The sequence below is a fragment of the Lepidothrix coronata genome, unplaced genomic scaffold, assembly GCF_001604755.1.
Source record: "Lepidothrix coronata isolate B3197 unplaced genomic scaffold, Lepidothrix_coronata-1.0 Scaffold55, whole genome shotgun sequence".
Taxonomy (NCBI): Eukaryota; Metazoa; Chordata; class Aves; order Passeriformes; family Pipridae; genus Lepidothrix; species Lepidothrix coronata.
Window position 1 is genome coordinate 5104919 of NW_016690235.1, and position 20792 is coordinate 5125710.

General features: G+C 48.8%; 1 protein-coding gene across 3 annotated transcripts; it reads left to right on the forward strand.

Annotated features, from left to right (window-relative positions):
• The first annotated feature begins 5017 nt into the window (after window positions 1–5017).
• Window positions 5018–10300, forward strand: HEMGN (hemogen). Of its 3 annotated transcripts, XM_017816351.1 has the most exons (5): window positions 5018–5233; window positions 7640–7733; window positions 8144–8271; window positions 8302–8475; window positions 9629–10300. In XM_017816351.1, the coding sequence occupies exons 1-5, from the start codon at window positions 5152–5154 to the stop codon at window positions 9736–9738; spliced, it is 588 nt and encodes a 195-aa protein (XP_017671840.1). In that variant the 5' UTR covers window positions 5018–5151; the 3' UTR covers window positions 9739–10300. The 3 variants fall into 3 exon arrangements, with proteins under 3 accessions (XP_017671840.1, XP_017671839.1, XP_017671841.1); XM_017816350.1 differs by having other exon boundaries at window positions 5059–5233; window positions 8144–8475; XM_017816352.1 differs by lacking the exons at window positions 5018–5233; window positions 7640–7733 and adding an exon at window positions 7818–8026 and having other exon boundaries at window positions 8090–8475.
• The last annotated feature ends 10492 nt before the right edge of the window (window positions 10301–20792 follow it).

Below are 20792 nucleotides of genomic sequence, written 5' to 3' on the forward strand. Positions count from 1 at the left end.
AAGGTTAGAGCATGGGCAGCCACAGGACAGTGTCAGTGTTGACTCTACACACAGCAAATTCAGAGGTACCAGTCCTCCCCAGGGACTGGTGGATTTGCCTGTTTATTTCACATGGCTCAAAAGCAAGCTGCAGAGCAAGGGGAGGATGGTGGGAATGGTTTAACGCCACCACAGACCTCAGGGCCTGTGCAAGACTAGCCTGGTGCAGAGACCCTGACTCTGAAGACTGGCAGATCTGTGGCTGGCAAGGTCAGGTGAGGCTCAGGAGGCAGCTAATGGACAGAAAAATGCCTGCAAAATACCCTGATCTGTGCCAAAGGGTATGAATGTGGATTTGCACTTCTGCATACAGTTTTGCCTGTTCAATTTATCCACCTGTTTCCCATCTTTTGATGCTTCAATCAAGGCAGGAAGAGGAAGGGATTATCTGTTTTCACAAGCACCGTAGTTTGTCACACAGAGCAACTGGTAGCTGGGCTCCCAGAGAAGTGTGTTGCAACCAGGCAAGTTGCCTCCAAATGTGCCTGAAGTCAGGGAGTGAAGGACAAGCCTGCAAGTTTGTCAGATAAAAGTAGAAGAAATGCCCTGATAGTGTGCTAGGGTGGCAGTGGTGTAGCTTCCCCAGCTGCCCACGTTGATCCCTCAGATAACCCTGGGCTCAGGGCTGCACCCACGACTGCAGGGAGGGATATTTGGGTCTCTGGATATTGCCTTGCAGTAGCATTGCCAGATAGGGGAAAGGGAGATACACTGGAGGGTCATGAAGACCTTTGACTTATACGTAGATCCAAAGCCTGGTGTTGTCAGGTCTACAGTGACAGCAGTTCCACCAGTGTCAGGAGAGAGGCCCAGTGGCAGGATCCAGTCCTAGGTCCAGTTGTCCCTTGGACAAAACTTTTGAAAGCTATGTCATGGACTGGCAATGGTGAGATGTACCCAAGGTTGTGGGTGTTCCCCTACCAAGCAGCTCCAGTGACACTTGAGGAGTCTGTGATGCTGGAGATGCTCAGGTTGCTGAACACCCAGTTGAACTCTTCCAGGTCCTTGTTTAAAAACTGGATGCAACAGTGGAGGTGGTCCAGGGCTAGATGAACTGAAATGTGGAGTGAAAGGGGAGGGAAGCAGTATCTGGCACACTGTAAGGTGTCCAGCTGCAACACAACCGAGACTGGCCAGAAAGTTAAACTTAGTTTCACAAATTCATTCATAACAAAGGGGAGGCAGCTTTGGCCACATCTGCTCAGGAGCTCTGATGAAGAAGACATCACTGCATTGCTGGTGCTGGTGGGGCACAGGGAGGCACAGGGAGGCAGTGCTGGGCTCTAAAATGAGCCCAGTGCCATTGTGGGTGAGACTCTGCCTCTCAGTACCTCTTCTTCAGAGCATAGATAACTCAAAACTAGGCAGCGGGGTCTGAAATCTCTATGTTTTTAACCATTTTCAAAGCCTTCCCATGGGATAATAAAATCACTTCCTTGGGATTTAAAGTAAGTTACACACAAGAGACAAATCTCTTACAGAGAGTTCATTCCCGAGAGATGCAAGCACAAGCTCTGTAAGATTTTAACGCCCATCTGTTTTCCACTAAACACCTCTAAAGACTCTGGGGGCACAGTGGCTCTTTCTTGTACAAGTGCTCCCTTCAGGGTAGAAGATGGAGAATGGAGAAACATTCACAGCACCAGCTCTGCAGTATCATCAGCAATATTTTGCTGAGTCAAGAGTCACTTATCAGACCTCGCCAGGCTTTGGAGTGACTGAGCAGACGATGGGTGTGAGAAGCTGAGTTAGCCACGGTCTGAGCACGCACCCAGTTCCCGTGGAGCAGTGAAACACACAGGGATTTCCACCCTTTCTTCCATGTTTCATATCACCTGCAAGCAGCCCAAAATGTAGAATCATAGAATCATTTAGGTTGGAAAAGACCCTTAAGATCATGAAATCCAACCACTAATCCAGCACTGTCATATACAGCACTAAACCATGTCCCTAAGCACCACATCTACATGTCTTTTAAATACTTCCAGGGATGGTGAGTCTACCACTGCCCTGGGCAGCCTGTTCCAGTGTTTAACAGCCCTTTCAGGGAAGAACTTTCTCCTGATACCCAGTCTAAACCTCCCCCAGAGCAATATGGGGTCATTTCCTCTTGTTATATCACTTGTTATTTGGCAGAAGAGATGGACCCCCACCTGTCTAAAATCTACTTTCAGGTAGCTGTACAGAGCAATAAGATCTCCCCTCAGGTTCCTTTCCATCAAGCTGAACACCCACAGCTCCCTTAGCCTCGCAGGACTGGTTTTCTAGACCCTTTACCAGCTTCATTGCTCTCCTTTGAACACACTCCGGTGTCACAATTTCTGCACCTGGGACAGGGAAACCCTGGCTGTGTGTATAGACTGAGGGATGAGAGGCTGGAGAGCAGCACTATGGAAAGGGACCTGGGGGTCCTGGTTGATGGCAAGTTGAATGTGAGTCAGCAGTGCCCTGGCAGCCAGGAGGGCCAACCCTGTCCTGGGGGCATCAGGCAAAGCATCACCAACCAGTCAAGGGAGGGGATTGTCCCACTCTGCTTTGCACTGGGGCAGCCTCACCTTGAATATTGTGTGCAGTTTTGGGCACTGCAATATAAGAAAGATATTAAGCCATTAGAGAGTGTCCAAAGGAGGGCCATGATGAAGGGTCTGGAGGGGAAGCTGTGTGAGGAGTGGCTGAGGGCACTTGGTTTGTTCAGCCTGGAGAAGAGGAGACTGAGGGGAGACTTCACTGAGGTTTTCAACATTCTCATGAGGGGAAGAAGAGGGCTAGGTACAGATCTCTTCACTCTCGTGACCAGTAACAGGACTTGAGGAAATGATGTGAAGCTGAGTCAGGGGAGGTTTAGGTTGGATATTATAAAAAGGTTTTTCACCCAGAGGGTGGTTGGTCACTGGAACTGGCTCCCCAGGAAAGTGGTCACAGCACCAGGCCTGCCAGAGTTCAAGAAGCATTTGGACAATGCTTTCAGGCACATGGTGGGATTCTTCTGGTGTTCTGTGCAGGGCCAAGAGTTGGACTTGATGATCCTGATGTGTCCCCTTCAACTCAGCATAATCTATGATTCTATATCTTTGTTGTAGTGGGGGACCCAGAAAGGAACACAATGTTCAAGGTCTGATATGTTTCTCTTCTCCACAAGCAATGCCTTTGCACAGTAAAGCATCCTGAAGGATACAGTTTTCCAATGTCTGCATGACCAGGGTGGCCCCAGGGCTGTGCAGCCTCACACAGTGCTGGAACAAGGACACCTCCACCAGCTTGGGACACCATACCTTTGCTTATGACTGAGCTACAAGAAACTACTCTGAATGACTTGGAAGCCTCACATCTCTTTATGCCATCCATGTTCCTGGCCCACCCTCCCATATCAGAGCGTTCCCATATCTGCTCTGCTGCCACCACCCTGCTGCTTCTTTTGGGGCTGTTAGACCTACCCCACCTCTGTGGAGGTACCACGTAATCTGTAGTGGACAGAGGGCAGGAGCCCTGGAGCGAAGTGGTAACTCGGGATAAGCAGAAAGGCAGCCAGCAAGAGATGACCTTGGACCCCCAGGGTTACAACTTAAGACACCCACAGGCACGAAGTTTCAAGCCTTGGAGTTTCCAGGGACCTAGAGAGAGATCCTGCTGAGAGCAAATGATGTTCATTAAAAATAAAAAAGACTGGCAGAGACTGGAGGCAGGCCAGATTGGCTCTTCCCTGAGGAGCTGCTCTGCTTCAGGGCAAGTCTTGGGACTGTTCAAGGAGCTGGGATCATCCCTGCTGTGAAAGGCAGGCAATTCCCAGAGGACCTGGGGGTACAAGAACACTGTCAGGTTCTTCCACCAACTTTTGAGCCACTTTGAGTTCATGGGGGGCAGGGAGGGAAGGGATTAGGAGCACAAGCACCTCACCAGTGCATAAGTAGGTGAGTGTCTCATGGAGAAAAGTGTTGGTAGAAGCTGAATCCCAAATACCCTGGCACCGAGTGCATTAGAAGCTGGGTAAAGAGGTGTCTGTGGTCCATCAGAGTTGTTATACACACTATAATCTTAAGCCTTTCTGAGCTATCCTGATGTGAGAAACTTTGAAGGCAATTTTCAGGGGAGGCCAGGACTGCTACCTCAACTCACATGGACTGACTTGAGGGCCTGGCCATTCCCACAGAACAGGGAACAGGTTCTCGGCATCAAAGCTATTGTACCAAGCAGAAGCTTCTCCTTGGCAGCTGTCCTGGCCCTGCAGATGGTCCTACAGAGGTTGCATGAGGCTGCATGCTCTGCAGGCCTGGGGCTGAGATGGGCAACAGGGAGCTAGGAACAATTGCTAAAGGAAATCATCCTGTGGGAGCAAGGGACCAGCTGGGTCTTCTCACTGTTTCCACTGGGGCTGCCCATTGCCATCCTCCTTCGTGAGTGAAGTGCTTTGCTCACAGCCTCAATCCATTGGAACAGCAAGTCATTGGGAAGTCCTCAACATGCACAGACAGGTATGGATTTATTATTCTGTCTAGATTTCCCAGGAAGGTGGTGTAGCCCTTGGACAGGTAACATGACTTTGGCAGTCTCTGTCCTTAGGGGTTTCCAAAGAATATGACAACATAGCCGTCCTGACCTCATGCAGCAGACAGTCCTGCGAGGGGAGCTGGAGGATGTCCCTTTCCAGCACTGCCAGGGTCCTATGCAAACATTTTTCAGACAGCATACATCCCATTTCAGACTTCTCAAAGGGTCCTCAAGGACTAACAACACCTCCTTGCATCTCATTCTGGAAACCAGCAGTGAGGCAATGCTGCATCCTGGCTTGCCATGCAACATCTGTCCACCATAAAAGAGAGCATTTGAGTCACAATTTAGCAGCAGTGAGTGTAAATTTGCTATCCAAAGTGGATTTATTTGCAGTATAAAAGCACTAACATGTTTTGCAATCCACAGAGTAGATCCTGGATAGAGACTTTCACACCTTTGCACTCTGATAAGAAGAATATTATTACCCTCCCAGTGGCCTGGACAGATAAGAGGTTTAGGGCGGGTAGTCTGCATTTTTTTCAAGCTCTCATTATGCTGCACCGGTATCTCCAGATGCCTTCTCCAGGGAACTAAGCTGCTTTCTGTTTAAAACTGCAAAGAGCAATGGAGAGTTTAAGCAAAGACCATCCTTCTCCGGATTCTTCCCTGCCACGCTCTGCAGCCCGTAAGGAGTATGCTGTGCCAGGTAATGATGAGACCATTCCTAACTTAAGTTTTTGGAGAGAGGAGAGAATTATCTTTGTCACCAGTGGTTTCGAAAACAGGAGCTAATAATTACTAGTTTACACTTGGGGGTGGAGGATGCACATTTAACTGCAAGTATATGTGTCTTTTTACGTTATGTTTCAGATCACAAAGGCAGAAACACATGTAAAGGCTTTTCAACTCTAAGTCCCTCAGGCAGCATCAATAAATTGTCTGCAGACTGGCAATACTGTCTCATCGTTCTTATAGCTTGATTTTTTTCTTTTCATTTAATCTCTGTGCCTTTGTGTCTTCTAGTGAACGATTTTTCATCAGGATGGGTATGTTTTACTGTGATCTTTCCTGCCTAGTGCTGGCAGGTGACGGACAGCTTTGGAGCTCTGGTGGGAGTGCTTTCTTGGACCAGTTAGAAATTAATGAGGGGTGTTTGCTTAGAAAGGCCTGGGAGAGAGACTGATTACAAGCAGCTAAAAATGCTTTTACAGCTCACAATACATTTCGAAGGGAAAAGAAAGTTACCTTGGCTGCAAATGGGATGTGCAAGGGATTACAGACTTCAGTAGCTGAACTGAAGCCCTCTACAGGTGCTGCTACTGCAACTTGTAACCTCATCTTCCTTGGCAGCTTCCTGAGTTTTGCTATGTGGATGGCAGAGCCATGTCCTGCTGGCTGAGCACTACTGCCTCTGATACTGCTTTATGTTGCGGAAAAGCCTCCCATTTCTCTTTGAGTTACTCTCAACTTCCCTGGACAGGGTCCTGGACAGTATGATGTAATGTTAAAGTCGACTCTGCTTTGATGGCGCAGAGACGAATATAAATCTTTTCCAAGTTAAATTTCTGCAAGATTATAATTAATTATCAGAAGTGTCTTGTGTAAAGATCTACTTTGGGTAGAGGCTGGCTCTTGCTACCAGTTTTGCTTTTTTCTGTCCTGGACTACAGTTTTTCTTGCATGTAACAGGCACCTGGGATAAAAGAGCTACAGTTCCAGCTCAGCCTCGGAAGTCCTTTTCATCTTGCCAATTCTCCCATCTGATCAAGGGAATGACAAAATGACCATTTTCACTGATTTGATCTAATACTTTAGTGTGAGCTTAGGCTTTTTGTGAAAAGAGATGGATCTGATTACATCTAAAAGAAGCAGGTCACAGTTTTGCTTTTTCATTGTGTGGGTTTTGTTGAAACTATAAAAATCAATTCTTTTGTGACCTCTTCAGTATACAGGTGGGAAGAATTTCCTCTCCCTCCAGGTATCAGTGAAGTGGTATTGCCCTTTGTCTCAGGGGATTGATCTCGTGCTACTTGATTTGAGCCAGGTTTTTATTATTATAGCTTGGAGTCCAAGCTAGAAAACTCAAGCTGACTGGATCAGAAACCATAGGACCTATTGCCACATCATCAGAGATGCTGTCTGTTAGAGCAAAGACATGGAGAGGTGAAGTTCAGACTGTTCACCAGGCTGGTCTTTGCCTTAGGAAGCCATTTGGAGCCCTTTGTAGTCAGTGAAATGAGCACAGCTCAGCTTGGCCTAGGAAGGCATGTCACAGGGTGACTGGGATCTGGGGGGTGCTCCTCTCTGCTGGTGGCTGTAGGTAACCTGCACATCTTGGCCAAATGGTAAAGCCAGCATTGGAGCTTTCTCATATCAGTTAGTCTTTCTTCAGCTTTGCCACGGTCTTCTGCAATCCAGCTTGGGGCTGTTTGTGTGGTCTTTGGGACCAGTCTTCTCACCTCCAGCAGAGTGTACTAGCCCTATCTTGGTCTCTGGTCTCTTTTGGTCTGGTCTACAGGGTCTCAGCCTAATACACATGAGCACCTGTGTAGGGGGAGGCTGTGCCTCTGGCTCACGCTCTCTCCCTCACAGAGCTGCTCCTATGTTGTAGGACTGGCTGTTCTGTCACCCAAGGCTATCTCCTTAGTTAGATAAGCATCTTATTTTCAGCAGTGGCCAGTTGCAGCTGCCTGGGAAAAAGGGTAACTGGAGCAAACATGAAGAATTATCTTGCAGTCTGTAGTGATGTCTGACCAAAGGATTTCACACTTCCCTTTGTGGCACAGGAAGCCTGCCCCATGCTTCCATCAGGCCCCGGTACAGTAGGGGAGTAGGTTGGACAAGGGTCACCCCAAGACTGCAGCACCAGGATGAAAACTGCAACTAAATAGAAATTTAGAGCAGTTTGCAGCTAGGAGCCTGGGAGCTTTGGGTGCTGTGTCATCAGATCCTCCCCACTGAGGCTATGCTGGAAGCATAGCACCCAAGCAGTTTTGTATCAAAACCCAAAAAAAGCACAGCCCCTTGCATCAGTGCTCTAGCACTGGGCAGGGAAGGATCAAATTGTGCCCTTGGTCAGAATATCATATTAGCACTCAATTTATCCCTGCAGATGTCATCATAACGCACCGCTTGAGGGACCGGGAGCTGCTCAGAAAAAGAAAAGCAGAAGCCCTGGAGAAAGATTCGACTCAGTGGGTTCTGAGGTAAATCTTGCTTTTGGTTTGGAATTGGTTTTGTGGTGCACTTAACCTGAGTCCAAGCATGGCAGCCCAGCCTCTGCATCTTCACCCAAGGACAGAGCCATCAGTCTGCAGCGGGAAAGGTGACCTGCAGCCAACAGCTGGGAAACAGTGATTAATGGGGGGCGTGGGTTATGTAGGTGGCTGGTTGGCTGGCAAGCAAACCTCAAAAAAAGTATGGGGCTGGTGAAAAATTTGATGCGCAAGCTCTTGCCCACCAGCGCAGCCCCAGACGGCTGTCATGCCAGGCTCAGGAGATGCTTCTGCTGGGATGAACTGGGTCACAATAATAACAGAGGAAAGCAGCCTTGAGGCAGGAGGGAGAGTCCTCTGCCCTACTCCCAAGTCTTCACCCGTGTGAAACCCCCTGGCAGGGTGCATAAGAACCAACAGCAAAAGAGAGGCAGAGGAGCCAAAAGAGGACGGGGCCGTCAGCCGGAGGTGAAGGCCACCCTAGACCCGGAACCAACCACAGACCCCCAGCCTGAGCTGCACGAGGAGGCTGAACCAGTGCACTCTGAGCCAGCACTGCCTGAACCAGTGCACTCTGAGCCAGCACTGCCTGAACCAGTGCACTCTGAGCCAGCACTGCCTGAACCAGTGTACCAAGAACAGCTGCCCATGCTGACCGTCCACAACCCGGTCAGTGGGATGCAACCAGTAGCAGTGGAAGGGGAGCCAGCAGCCAGGAGCTTGGATCCTGCAGGTGAGTTGCCACAGAGCTGCTGACCCTATGGTGGCTTGGGAGGCAGTACAGTGCTGCCTCTGGAGAACTGTCAGCCAAGGTTGCCCACCCCATCAACAATCATCCCACAGCACTTCTAGGGCATGGGTTCCTTCCCCACCAAACGTTACTTGGGTAGCTGTGAAAGGGTGGGGGGCATGTTGGGGCTGGGGGGACAGATTGTGCTCTCTAAGTCACAGGGAGAGACAAAAAGTCTACTATTGTCAGTAGAGTCATTAGGATGGGGTCTGCGGTCCCTGGCTCTAAATAATAGCTCCTTGTCCTAAGAACACTTCTGTGGCTCTCCCAAGAGCCATGTTAGGGCAGAGATGCTGTGTAGAGAAGATGCTGTTTCTTGAAGTCAGAGCTGGTCAGGGAAAGCCAAAGTCTGGGCATGCTCTGTCCACAGTCCACCCAGTTTCAGGACTGACACTGGGGTGGTGGGGAGGGAAGGGTGGGCACTAGGGCAAGGGGCAGGTGTCTACAGGCAACGACACCTTCAAAACCTGCCAGGACCAAGGCATGGAGGGCACTAAGCTGGTCTGAGTGGCAGACTGGTGTCTGGGCTCGAGAAATCCATTTACAGCTAATGTAGCAGGAGTTCCTCCCAGATCTGGCTTTGTTAAGTGTAGAGCACATTTACAGCAGCCAGTGGGCCCAGTATGCAGGTTGCTTCATAACCAGGAAAACCTAGGATCTGCTTCAGAGGAGGTGAGCATCCTCTGACCCCCAATTACTACATTCCTAGCAATGTCTGTGCCAGCAGGGAAGAAAAGGCCTCTTGCTGCAAGGCATACAGTGCCCTCAGTGCCACAGAAAACTTCCATTCTGCCTCCTGAGGCCTGAGGCTGACTGTGGCACATCACACCAGTGCAGCTTCTAGCCCAGAAGTCTTGAAATGGGCAACCATCAGGCTTGTGTTTATTTGCCTCCTGCCTTTAAACCCACCAGGGCTTTACCCTCTCCAACTCCACTCCACAACTGAGACTGCCTTTGAAAAGCAGGCATCTTTGAAAAGCCCATCTGGAGCTACCAAACATGCAGTTACAGGAGACTGGCCTTGGGGGCTTTAGCATGGGACAGAGGGAAAACACATGAGAGACCCCAGTAAGAAATGATCTTACATGCATTATAGGTGAAGAGGAGGTGGTGAAACCAACAGAAGCAGAAATACTGGAAGATTTCAATACTCCTCTGGAAAACGACCACCAGGATAACGAATTCAACACACATGTTCTATATTAATCAGAAATTTTCATTCACGAAGCCTAGGCACGATGATCTGTATTGATTTTCTGATTGTTTGGGGATTTTCCTTATTTTGACTCCTGCCTCACAAACTCTGATGAATACTGCAGCAGCTTCTTTCTGGTTAGTCATAAAGCCCACATTCTCCTTGTCACTCTGCTTTCTATGACTCTTTCAGGTTACAGTGTGGTCGACTGTACAGAGGCAGTCCTTTGGGAGTTGCCTGCTGCCTGTGGCTTATGAGCCCCCTGCTCTCTCTGCAGACAGGTTGTCTCATTCAGGCCCACAGAAGGCTTCATGGTGTCCTGCCACAGCACAGGTTAAGCATATAGTCCAGCATCCATCCTTCTGAAAGCCATTTCTGATTTGCATAAATGTGAGTGGCACTGCAAACCTGAAACCCAGTATATTTTTTAGTCAGCTGGAGCTGCACACCTTGGGCTTTTTCCTGTATTCCTGAAGCCATACATCCCTTTCTGCTTTTATTTTCACTCTGAAGGTCTTTCTCAAGGTCAGTTTTCCTCTGCAAAAAACAATAAAATTGTTTTGCTAAAGCCTGGAATGCTTTTTGTTTTCAGTTTCTGGGCAGCTTCACTTTGACCTTACTGAGCCACCATGTAAGGAGAACAAAAGATGGTTGAAACCAGCTGAGTGCGACAGGCTGAAACTTGGCTGAATCATACACGTTTGTCAGGGAAATGCCATTTGGGGCAAAGAGAGGAACCACTCTGTACAGCCACTGTGTTCCTGGCTCCCCAGTCATGCAAATAGGATTTTTCCTGAAGCCAGGAAGGAATGGGGCATCCCTCTCCCCACGTTTTGGGTCTTGGGGTCTTTGCTTGTGTGCACGGCAGGGAAAATGGTTCTCTTACATTCCTGTAATGTCCTGACGCAGAGGGTCCTTCTCCTCTTGAGGTGGAGTGGAGGTCATATTGCCATTACCTGACTTACCAAGGGCCTGTCTCCCAGAGCACAGGGCTGGCCAGGCCCTGAGATCACTCTCGATTTGGGGGATTTTTTAATGGCTCCAGAGATGTTGATGCTGCTGTCCCAGAGCTCTCCAGGCTCTGCATCACGGCACGTGTGATGGCTCACTGGTGACACCAGTAACAGCCTCTCCAGTGACAGGATGGACACCCTTGACTCCCACCCCTGCTCTGCTCCCAGGGATGTCACATGAGGGGCAAGTGCTCACCAGCTCTTAGCACAGCCTCTCCACGCTGGAATCCTGGGATGACCTCTGCAGATACACTGCCAGAAGCTCTACAGCACCTGGTGGGTGGCAAAGCAGAAAGCATCCAGCAGCTCCGCAACCAAGCATATGCAGCCCACTCCCTGTGGGCAGCTCCTGGAGGGATGGGTCCCCCTACACAGGTATCTTGGCACTGTTTTGGTCTCCACAGACGTACCAGCTAACAAAAGGTTTCACTCTCTCTTTGAGTAACTGATACTGGTGGGAGCAGAACAAGATCTCTCACCTTCTGCCATGAACCACCCAAACCTCATCTGCAACCCCAAACAGGTAAGGTACAACAGGGGGGCCTTGTGGGAACCCTGCAGCATGGAGGGAGCTTGTGGCTGGGAGGTATGCTGATCCTAGGCCAAGGCACTGGGTGAAGGCAGCTGAGGCTGCACTGGCCTGAGGTGGAACCAGAGGCAGGAGGTCATGATAGGGTTGAACACCATCACAAAAGTGGTGCTGGGGTCCTCCTGCGAGTGTGGTGCCCACACCACAGGGGGGCTGGGCTGTGGCTGCTGCCAGGCAGGCCAGGAGACCCTTCCACCTGCTGGAGCCCCACCTGGTGGGGACCAGCAAGAGCCAGTGGCTCTTCCCAGCTCTCCAGTCCTCCGTAGTGCTCACAGGAAGGGGGAATCAGCCCCACTGCCCAATCCACATCTGCAAACATTTAGACTCTCCTGGTTCCCAAAGCTCCTTAGATTTTGGGGAGAAGAAACTTCTGGGAGGTTTTAGACTCATCTTACAGCTCACATCAATTAGGGAGGGCACAAAAATCCTATATTCCACCTTCTCCAATGTGAAGAGGAGCTGCAGGAGGTGGTAAAGGTCTGTCAGAGTGAGGTCTCCGTGAACACAGAGCAACACTCACTGCTGAAATACACGTGGGCAGCAGTGCCAACCCTTGCACTGCAGGGGCTGGAGAGCTCCCTGTGGCCAGACGTGTGCAGGAACCAGAGAAAACATCTCTGTCTATCTCTGTGGAGATGCCTTTGATGTCCAGGAAGTCCTGGAATCATTCCAGGAACCGCACACTTTTACACATGCTCTTTACCTAACTGGCTTGTTTGGCAGACATTAAGAAAAGGTGTGCCTGCAAACAATCAATCTTATCAGAAAAAAGATAAAGCCATCCTTATCAGCACTTCCACTCACCATGCACTGCTTCCTTCTCTGATGAGAGGACATATAACAGAGCTCTTGCTCATAAGGATGGAGTTCAGGTGTGAAGCTGGACACATGGGGGGTCTACATGTATCTCTGAGGTAGGCCCTGTTGCCTGAATAGAGCTGGGGATAGGCTGGCAAGGGTGGATGTATCTAGAGGAGTGAAGTTGCTGTTCTGCTGATGCAACAAATCACCCTCTCCCTCCCTTCCCTCCTTCCTGAGTCCAAGAGAGATGTCTTTGCCGAGGGCCATTAATAGAGTGTCAGACAAAAGAAATGTTCACCCTCTGGGATGACAACTATGATCTGGGTCTGCCATGAAGGGAAAGGCGGGGGGAGGTCAGAGAACTTTAACTGAGTGTAGCCTTCTTGATGATGAAGAGCAGGTGATGGGTGCAGGGAAATGGATGCTGAGCCATGGGGCCAGCACAGGGAGCCAGATAAGTGCCTGACACAGTGATCCTTGCTGTGCTATATGGCGACAGGGCTGCCTGAGGCTCTTCCAGGATGCTCTGTCCCGCTTCCTGAGGCACAAAACCAAGGCATGTTGTGATGAGTAGTGGACATGACCACTGTGGTTGTCTCCTCACTTGTGAGGTTCAGCTTGATGTTGGTTAATGTCAGCTGGGCAGTGCTGAACATGCTGCTGTGAGCTTATCTCAGGGCCATGGGTCCTGTCCCCATATCCTGAAGAGTGTGACATCCTGAGTGCTGACAGTCACAGCTATGACAGGACAGCTAAGGAGACGGAACCTGATATCATGTCCAGGAGAACCAGACTCTCCTCTTTCCACTGACAATTACCTTTCAATATCCTTTCAGGAAACACGCTTCCAGCTCTATGGGAGAAGGGAAGTTGTTTGGTTTGTGCACCCTGGCTTCCCACTTCTCAAATTGCTCTTGTGACACAGAGTCCCCCACATCTGCAGAAAGTCAGGGGTGATTTGTGGCAGGTTGTTGCTCATGGGTGATGTTTTGAGCCAGGAAGGTCTTCTGGTCCTTAGCAGAAGTGAAGTCATAGCTAAGCCTCAGCAGAAAGAAGTGGGCAAGCAACTTAGGGCCAGAGGCTACCAAAGCTCAGTGAAAAGCCATTCCCACAGGAGCCTGGTCTTGCAGAGATAAGAAAAACTTGCTGATTAAGTTACTAATATTGACTTTAAGCAGTAAATCCTGGAGACTGCAAATACCCACTCCCTCTTTGGCCACCATTTCCTGCTCAGAGCTTGTTAGCTCTGATCCTTCCCATTCTGTGTTCACCATTTCAATAAATACCCCTCTAAAACTACCAGGGCTGAGAGACTGGGGCTGTGTGTCCAGCTCCAGTACTCCACCACCTGGCCTGACTCTCCTGTTTCACTAGGAAATCATATAGCTTTAGAAAAAGTTAAATGAGGAGAAGTCTCTGGAGATCTTGAACCCAATCCCTGCTCAAAGCATGGCTAGCTCTGACCAGACTACTTTGGGCTTTCTCCAAACAAGTGTTGATAATTTCCAAGATGTGAGATCACCCGTCCCTTTTTCCCATCCCAGGGCTGTCCCGCTCTCAGGCAAAGAAAGTTTCTCCTTCTGTCCCACCAGATTTACCCTCAGCACAGCTTTAGTTTCTTGCCTCTTGCACTTCAGAGAAGACTCCAGCTCCATCTTCTCTTTAACCCTCTTTAGGAGTGCAAGTTAGACTCCATGCTCACCTACTCTCCATGAGAACAAGCCCGATTCCCTCAGCCTGTCCTGTGCACCAGCTCTCTGCCTTGATGGCCTTAGCTGAGCTCATTCATAAGAATGTCTTTTTTTTGTACTAGGTTACTCTAATAGACCCGGTATTCCAGGTGTGGGCTCATCCACATCTGGCAGGTGGAATGGCCACTTGCCTAAAACCCCTGCCTGAAATTCAGTCCATCTGGATGGACCTGGGGTATTGAGCATAGCTGTGATTGTGTCTCCCTTGGACATCCTGAGGTTTGCACTGACACAACACAGAAAATGCAAAGAAGCCAGGATACAGCTTGTGTGGCAAACAATGCAATCTGAGCTTTGTAGCCTTAAAAATGATCCTTTTTTTCAACCCTCTCCTCTCCACACCACCTTCCATAGAGTTTGCAAAAGCACTGAAACGCAGCGTGTGCCTATTAATCACATGCCCCTGGACGTGGCTGCTTGTCTGTCCAAACTCTGACCGCAGGCTGAAGGTGCAGCTCTCGTGCTGCGCCTCCGTAGCCCAGCACTGCGATCTGTGAAAGAACGAGCCACCCGTTCGCAGGGACCCAAACGGGTCGCTCTGCATTTCCAGCGGCTCTCCTCGTTCCTCGGTCGCTCCCTCCCGCCCGATCCCGCAGTGCTCCCTAGCGGCAGCACCGAATTGTACGGGTTGAAAAGGACGTTAAAAAAAATCATCTCTTTTCCCCCAGATCAGGTTGCTCAGAGCCCCGCCCAGCCTGGCCTTGAACACTTCCAGGCATGGGGCATCCACAGCTTCTCTAGTCAACCTCTTCCAGTGCCTCACCACCCTCACAGTAAAGAATTCCTTCCTAATACCTAACCTAAATCTACCCTCCTTCACTTTAAAGCCATTGCCCCTTGTCCTAGCACATACTCTTGTCAGAAGTCCCTCTCCAACCTTTCTGTAGGCCCCCTTGGGGTACTGGAAGGTGCTATAAGGTCTCCCCAAATACATTAGATCTTCCTGGATTTAAGCCTAGCTCCTGTTGTGGCAGAGAGGTGCTTATGCTTAAGTGGGAAGACTTGAAACCATTTTCCCTGCTTGCTTCAAGTGGGCCTTTCTTTTGCCTTTCCTCTGGAAGGGAAGGGAAAACCGCCACGAAGGCAAAATACAGAACACAGTACCCAAGACAGAAAACCTCTTCGTAATTTTTTTAACAAATGTTTCCTGCATAAAGGTCCAAGCCCTGAATCATCCCCTTCTTCCTCCGTGAAAAAGCCACCAGTATCAACAGTAATACCCAGACACAGCCTCTCACACCACGCCAGGGTGGCTTGAAGTGTCTGTAACTCCAGGGGAACACCACAGGTCCGAGCCTATCAGAGTGGTCAGTCACTCATTGCTACTGGAGTGCAAGCCCATGTTATTCAAGTAAAAGCAATTTTAGACAAAACAAGGACAACCAAAAAACCACCAAACCAAACCACATCAGAAAAAAAACAACCAACCAACCAAACAACAATTTGGGAACCATTGAAAAGCAACATAGATACAGAAATAAACTCAAGTGTACCCAAAGACTGAGAAGCAAGAAATCATCACCATTAGTATTATGTGCCTCCTGATGAAGAGAAGGAAACCTGCTCTGGGAACATCATGATCTGCCTATTGAAGACATCTGGATGCTGATAACTTTTTGTAAGTCCCCTTGCCCCCAACCTCTCTAACCATCAACCTGAGGACACAGGAAAGGTGAACATAACATCAAGAAGCAGGGGTAGATACTGAATTTATTGGGGTGTGTGCATGTGTATGTGTGTATAGCTATCACACATGCATTACTGAGGTTTCTCTGTATTAATCGGACTGTGAGACTAATAATTGAAAATATTATATTGTTAAAACTTTTGCATGTAGTAATGGTGGACTCTTGGCTTCACTTACACTGTGCTTTTTTTGTCCATAACAAGATTTTTGGTGTTACACAGGAAGGGACAGAGGCAGAAGTTAGGAAGAGAACAAATTCAAGCTGGCACATCTATGCCTACATACAACTGGCTGCTGCTTGAACAACTGGACTGTCTTCCAATCTACTACATCATTCAGTCAAGGGGAATATTTGTGGAGCCAAATATTCTTTTCCAAAGGCCACCACTGGGCTGTCACTTACACAGCCCAATTTTTGAATGCTCACAACTAAATAAAGTGCCATTTTGCCCTGGCTCTGGGGATCCTCCACATGCCCAGGTGAGATGGCCAGATCTTGACCTGTATTGCAAGATTTTCCAATGAACTCACCACCTCCAGTTGCTCCCATCAATACACCCATCTCTCTGGCTGCTGCTTTTTGACTAGCCTATTCCAGATACAGAATGATGGACTGGGATAGGGTGGCCAGGGTACCACTATTTTCTAGAGTCAGCACTCCAGTGATGACAGGCTATGTGCTAAAACATAGGACACAATTTGTTAACCTCTGAGGGTGACAGCCTGAATTATTGAGCACTTTTTCTGAGTGGGAGATGTCAACATGAGATGCAGATGGTCACCTTGAAAGAGCCAGCCTCAAGGATGATGCGCTTGGAGTGCTTCACGCACCAGGTGAGCTGCATCTCAACAATCAGACCAGAGGCTCTGGTGCTGGCACTGAACAAAAAGGGTCAGAAGCTGATCTTTAGCCAATTTGGATAGTTCACATACAGATGACAGCTTTGCAAATTCTTAATTGGTTAGTGAATCCTAGCTTCCTGGCATCAGCGAAAGGAAAGGGATAGCAGTGGGCTCAGTAAGTTCCTCTGAGCCAGCCCACAGTTACTACTCCTGCTTCCTCCATGGCCACATTCAGCCAGACATCCAGCCCTGTGTGTACAGTGACCCTGTGGACTTCCAATCATCAGAAGAGGTTAGGATATAGCCTCTTTTGCCCTTAGCCCAAGCAGTGTGGCCACGGTACTTCATGTTCACTACATTATTGGTTTCTCTATGCCCTGTATTCAAATAATGCAGAGGCATTGAGAGTTCACAGTCTGGCAGTCCTGAGCTGGGCCTCTCTGCCCCTCAGTCTGCCCACAGAAAGAGAGGTAGGATGACCGTTCCACATCCACAAGTAACTCTCAGAAATAACCCCAGCTTCTAGGAATAGTGGATGCCACTATCTCCCACCTTGACTTCTTGGCCTTGGACATGGAGAAGACATAAATTTAAACAGGACTGAGTTAAGAAGTCAGCTCTGCTGTCTAGAGAGAGCCTCCAATGAATCAGGGCTTCAGGCCTATACAAAGACAAGTGTGTGAAGCTATTCTTTGTGCCAACCTGGGCCACTGTATTTCCATACACCAGACCCTGTAAAGTCAGACCTCCAAAGAGGTGTTCAACATTAGTTCACATCTGGGTACTGCACAAGTGGGACATCCTCTCTGATCACTGACTCTGGCATTGCAGTAATGGCTAAAGCCCAACTCCAGCTACACAGACTGACCTCTAACTACAACTCACAAAGCTTTGGACTCTCTCCAAGGTAATCTCTCCTGGCCAAATGGCAGCTGCCTACCCCGCCTACGCTTTCTCATAAATTTGATGCACTTCTTTTCACTTCCAAAGGCAGATAAATCACATCTAGGAGTCCCAAAGCCATTGAAGAAGAGTTTCCTATCTGCTCTCTGATAACATGGCAGATTAAACTACCTGTTCCTATCTCATTCATAGCCCTCCAGGCAGCTTGGGCTGTTGACAGGGCAGCAGCTGCAGAGTTCGCTGTCCCTCAAACACCCTTGGGAAGCCAATTACCACCCTCTCAGCAGGAGATGGGGCAACCTCTGCCATCATCTTAGCTATGTGCAATCCAGATCACCACCCTGAGGTGTGGAGTTGCCCCGAAGGCCTCTTACACCCCCACCAGCTACAGTTGTTGCCTGATGAATTGTTCCCACAGATGCTGTTGTTGCATAAGGTGAACAACACAGTGTCAGCCTGTGGCTGTGGGAACTCCATCTCTGCAGCCAAAAAACCTAACTGGCCTTGGGTGCAGGAGGCAAGACCAAGCATTTCTAGTGTTGCTGCTACAGGACAGAAAACATAATGTTGTCTCCAGCAGTAATACTTTCTCTAGCTGGCACAGCTCCATGGTGGAACGATCAGAGAGTAATTAATGCCAAGCACAATACCTTTGCCCACCTCTCAGCTTCTGTTCCTCTCACAGGTAGTAGCCTTCCCTACCTGTCCCTTTTTAGCAGAGACACCTGGCTGAGATGGAGCTTCATCCATTGATGTCTGGGGATTGCTTATGGCCTGACAGGAGACCTTGAAAGCAGACTGGTGACTCAAGGGGGTGGCAGAAATTTGATGAGCCAACTCTGGCCTGGCCTTGCTGTCCCCTTCCTCCCTCTGATGTCTTCAGCAACCCAGCAGACCAAAAAAAGCCAAGGTAAAAGAAACAGAGTGAAATGCAAGAAGCAGCACATGCTATGCATCTTGCTCTGTATCATTCCTGGTCTCAGGAGTAGAGGGAAGGCTTGAAAAATTCAGACACTTCATTACAAACAACAAGACAAAGATTTATTTCCTTTTCAAGTGAAGTAGAAGAGTAAATACAAAAAAACCTCCAATATAGAATATAATATTCTCCTAGGCTATACAAAGTCTGCCCAGGGCCTGACTGTACCAGAACTCATGCAGAAAAGAAACCAAGATGCTCTGTCCTTCGAGAAATGAGCTCTTTCAAGGCCCTTCTCTCTTCTTGTCAGTGCTCACAGTTAAGAGTTTCCTACAGGTTTACAATCCAAATTGATTGGACTCTTCTCCCAGAAATCAAAACATTAGTTTGAAACTTAGACTAACTTTGCTAAAATGAAGGCCCTCAGATATTTACAATAAAACTTCCAGAAATCAAAATTTGTCCTTATTCTTGATGGTGCCTGAGAATTACAAGCAAAGTGACAGCCAAAAATACATTGAGATCCAAATGTTTAACATATCCCCATGGCACAAGTGTACATTGAGATCCAATTTTCTAACATATCCCCTCAGCATATCCCCATATCCTCACAGAGAGACCCAACCCCACGGCTGCCCAGGGACACAACAAGCTTACCTTCTTCTGTCAGTGGCCACACCACTGCATGACACACACAGGCACACGCACAACCACAGGATCAGCACATCCTGCTGCCACAAGGCAGAACCCAGACAGACCCCACAGAGCAATGTTCAGTGCACCCTTTGTGTGTGAGCCTACATGACAGCTCAGGAACGTTGCAACAGCCACAAAACCACAACAGTGCTGCTGAGAAGGGATCTCTGGTGTCTTCAGGCCCGCTGGAAGAGGGAGGCTCGAGCACTGCCAGCACTAGCAAAAGGCAGGTATAGCTTTGTCTATTTTCACCTCGAAAAACTCAAAGCACAGACCCCACACAGATGCAGAGTCTCTTGAACAATCCTTGTAGCTCTTCATGGTTTTGCCCAGGGTTTCCAGCTATTTGTGACAGAATTTTAAGCAGTTTTTGGCCATGTCTCAGGTTCTTGATGCAACAAGCTCATCACTGCATCTGCTGCAAAAAGTACATCTTCTAGGTATGCCTGGTTTCTCTAGGTAGGTATAAAAGGTCTGCAGAGAAACAAGAACAAGAATCTAGACCTATCTGCAAACTACACAATCTGTGCATTCTGAGTCATCAAGATCTATCAGGCATGTCCTCAAGACATTGAGTTTTGCTCCCTGAACTGACCACAGATGCTACCTAAGGTCAGAAGCAGCTTACACAAGACCTGTATCATCACTGGTGACCTTTTTTTTTTTTTTAAACTGAACTTCAGACTAGCACCAGAGCTGGAACAGTGAACAAAACTAGGTTGAAGAGAAACAAGGGCCAGAAGGCTTCTAGGATCAGGAAAATTATCTGATCCACATTGATAACTGCTTCTACAGGAAGGAAAGAAAACATTAAAAGGCAGGACAGTTCTCCCAGCTACTCCCAAACCATCAAGAGGACAGCATGACTTGCTAGCAAAGGGACACAGTCCAGTCCTTGCAGGCAGTGAAAGCAGAGAGGCAGCAGGCAGCTGTCAAAAAACCTGGAAGCTGGCACAGCTAGATGTACAGCTCCTCTTCCAGATGGTGAAGAGAGAAGATGGTAGAGGAGCTAGCATGGCTGCTGAGAAGACCTGCCCCAGGATTAGGCAGCCAAGCTGCAGACAAGACTCTGCTCCCTCCAGGATGAAGCAGCTTCTGGATGTGCCAGGACCAGGAAGGACATTGAAAGATAAAACACAGCTCTTCAGAAGGGAAAGGAAAGGAACAATCTGATCCACCTCACCACACCAAAGACTTGAATGGTGCCTACACTTGTTGTCTGTACCCCCCACCAGTGGCAATGCAGCCTCCCCAGTTCCACGTGCAGCAGTTTCCTGCGGTACCACCAACAGGTCTAGATGGACAAGGGGCAGCAATATCAGTCCAGGCCCAGCCTCCCAGCCCATGGGGTGACTCACCCACCACATGCCACCTTTAGCACTCTGAGGCTTTGAGTCCAAAACTCATCTCCTACCTCAGAGCCGAATGGAAGACAGGCATACAACTTTTCCTGTCCACCTACTGCAAAGGGTTTCTCCATGCCAAACTGTGCTGTGGGGACACCCAGCCACCTGGATACTCATGTCCCACCCGGATACTTGGACCAAAGCACCCAGAGAAGGCAAGGAAGTTGCCTCTATACAAATTTCATCCTGATGAAGACCTCATCTGAAAAATGTTCTGTGGAGCAGAAGGCACAGGTGTCTTCGTGGGATCAAGAGCTCTTTTCATCAGTGCACAGTAGCAGGACAAGATACAGTAGACATGAAATACGACTAGAGAGGTGATGAATGGATGGATACAAGGAGAAACTTCTCCCCCCAGGGACAGTCAAGCTGCCCAAACAGACTGTGCTGTGTCTCTGTTCTTGTAGGTGACCAAGACTCAACTAGACAGGCCAGAGCAACCAGATTTGAGTCATTG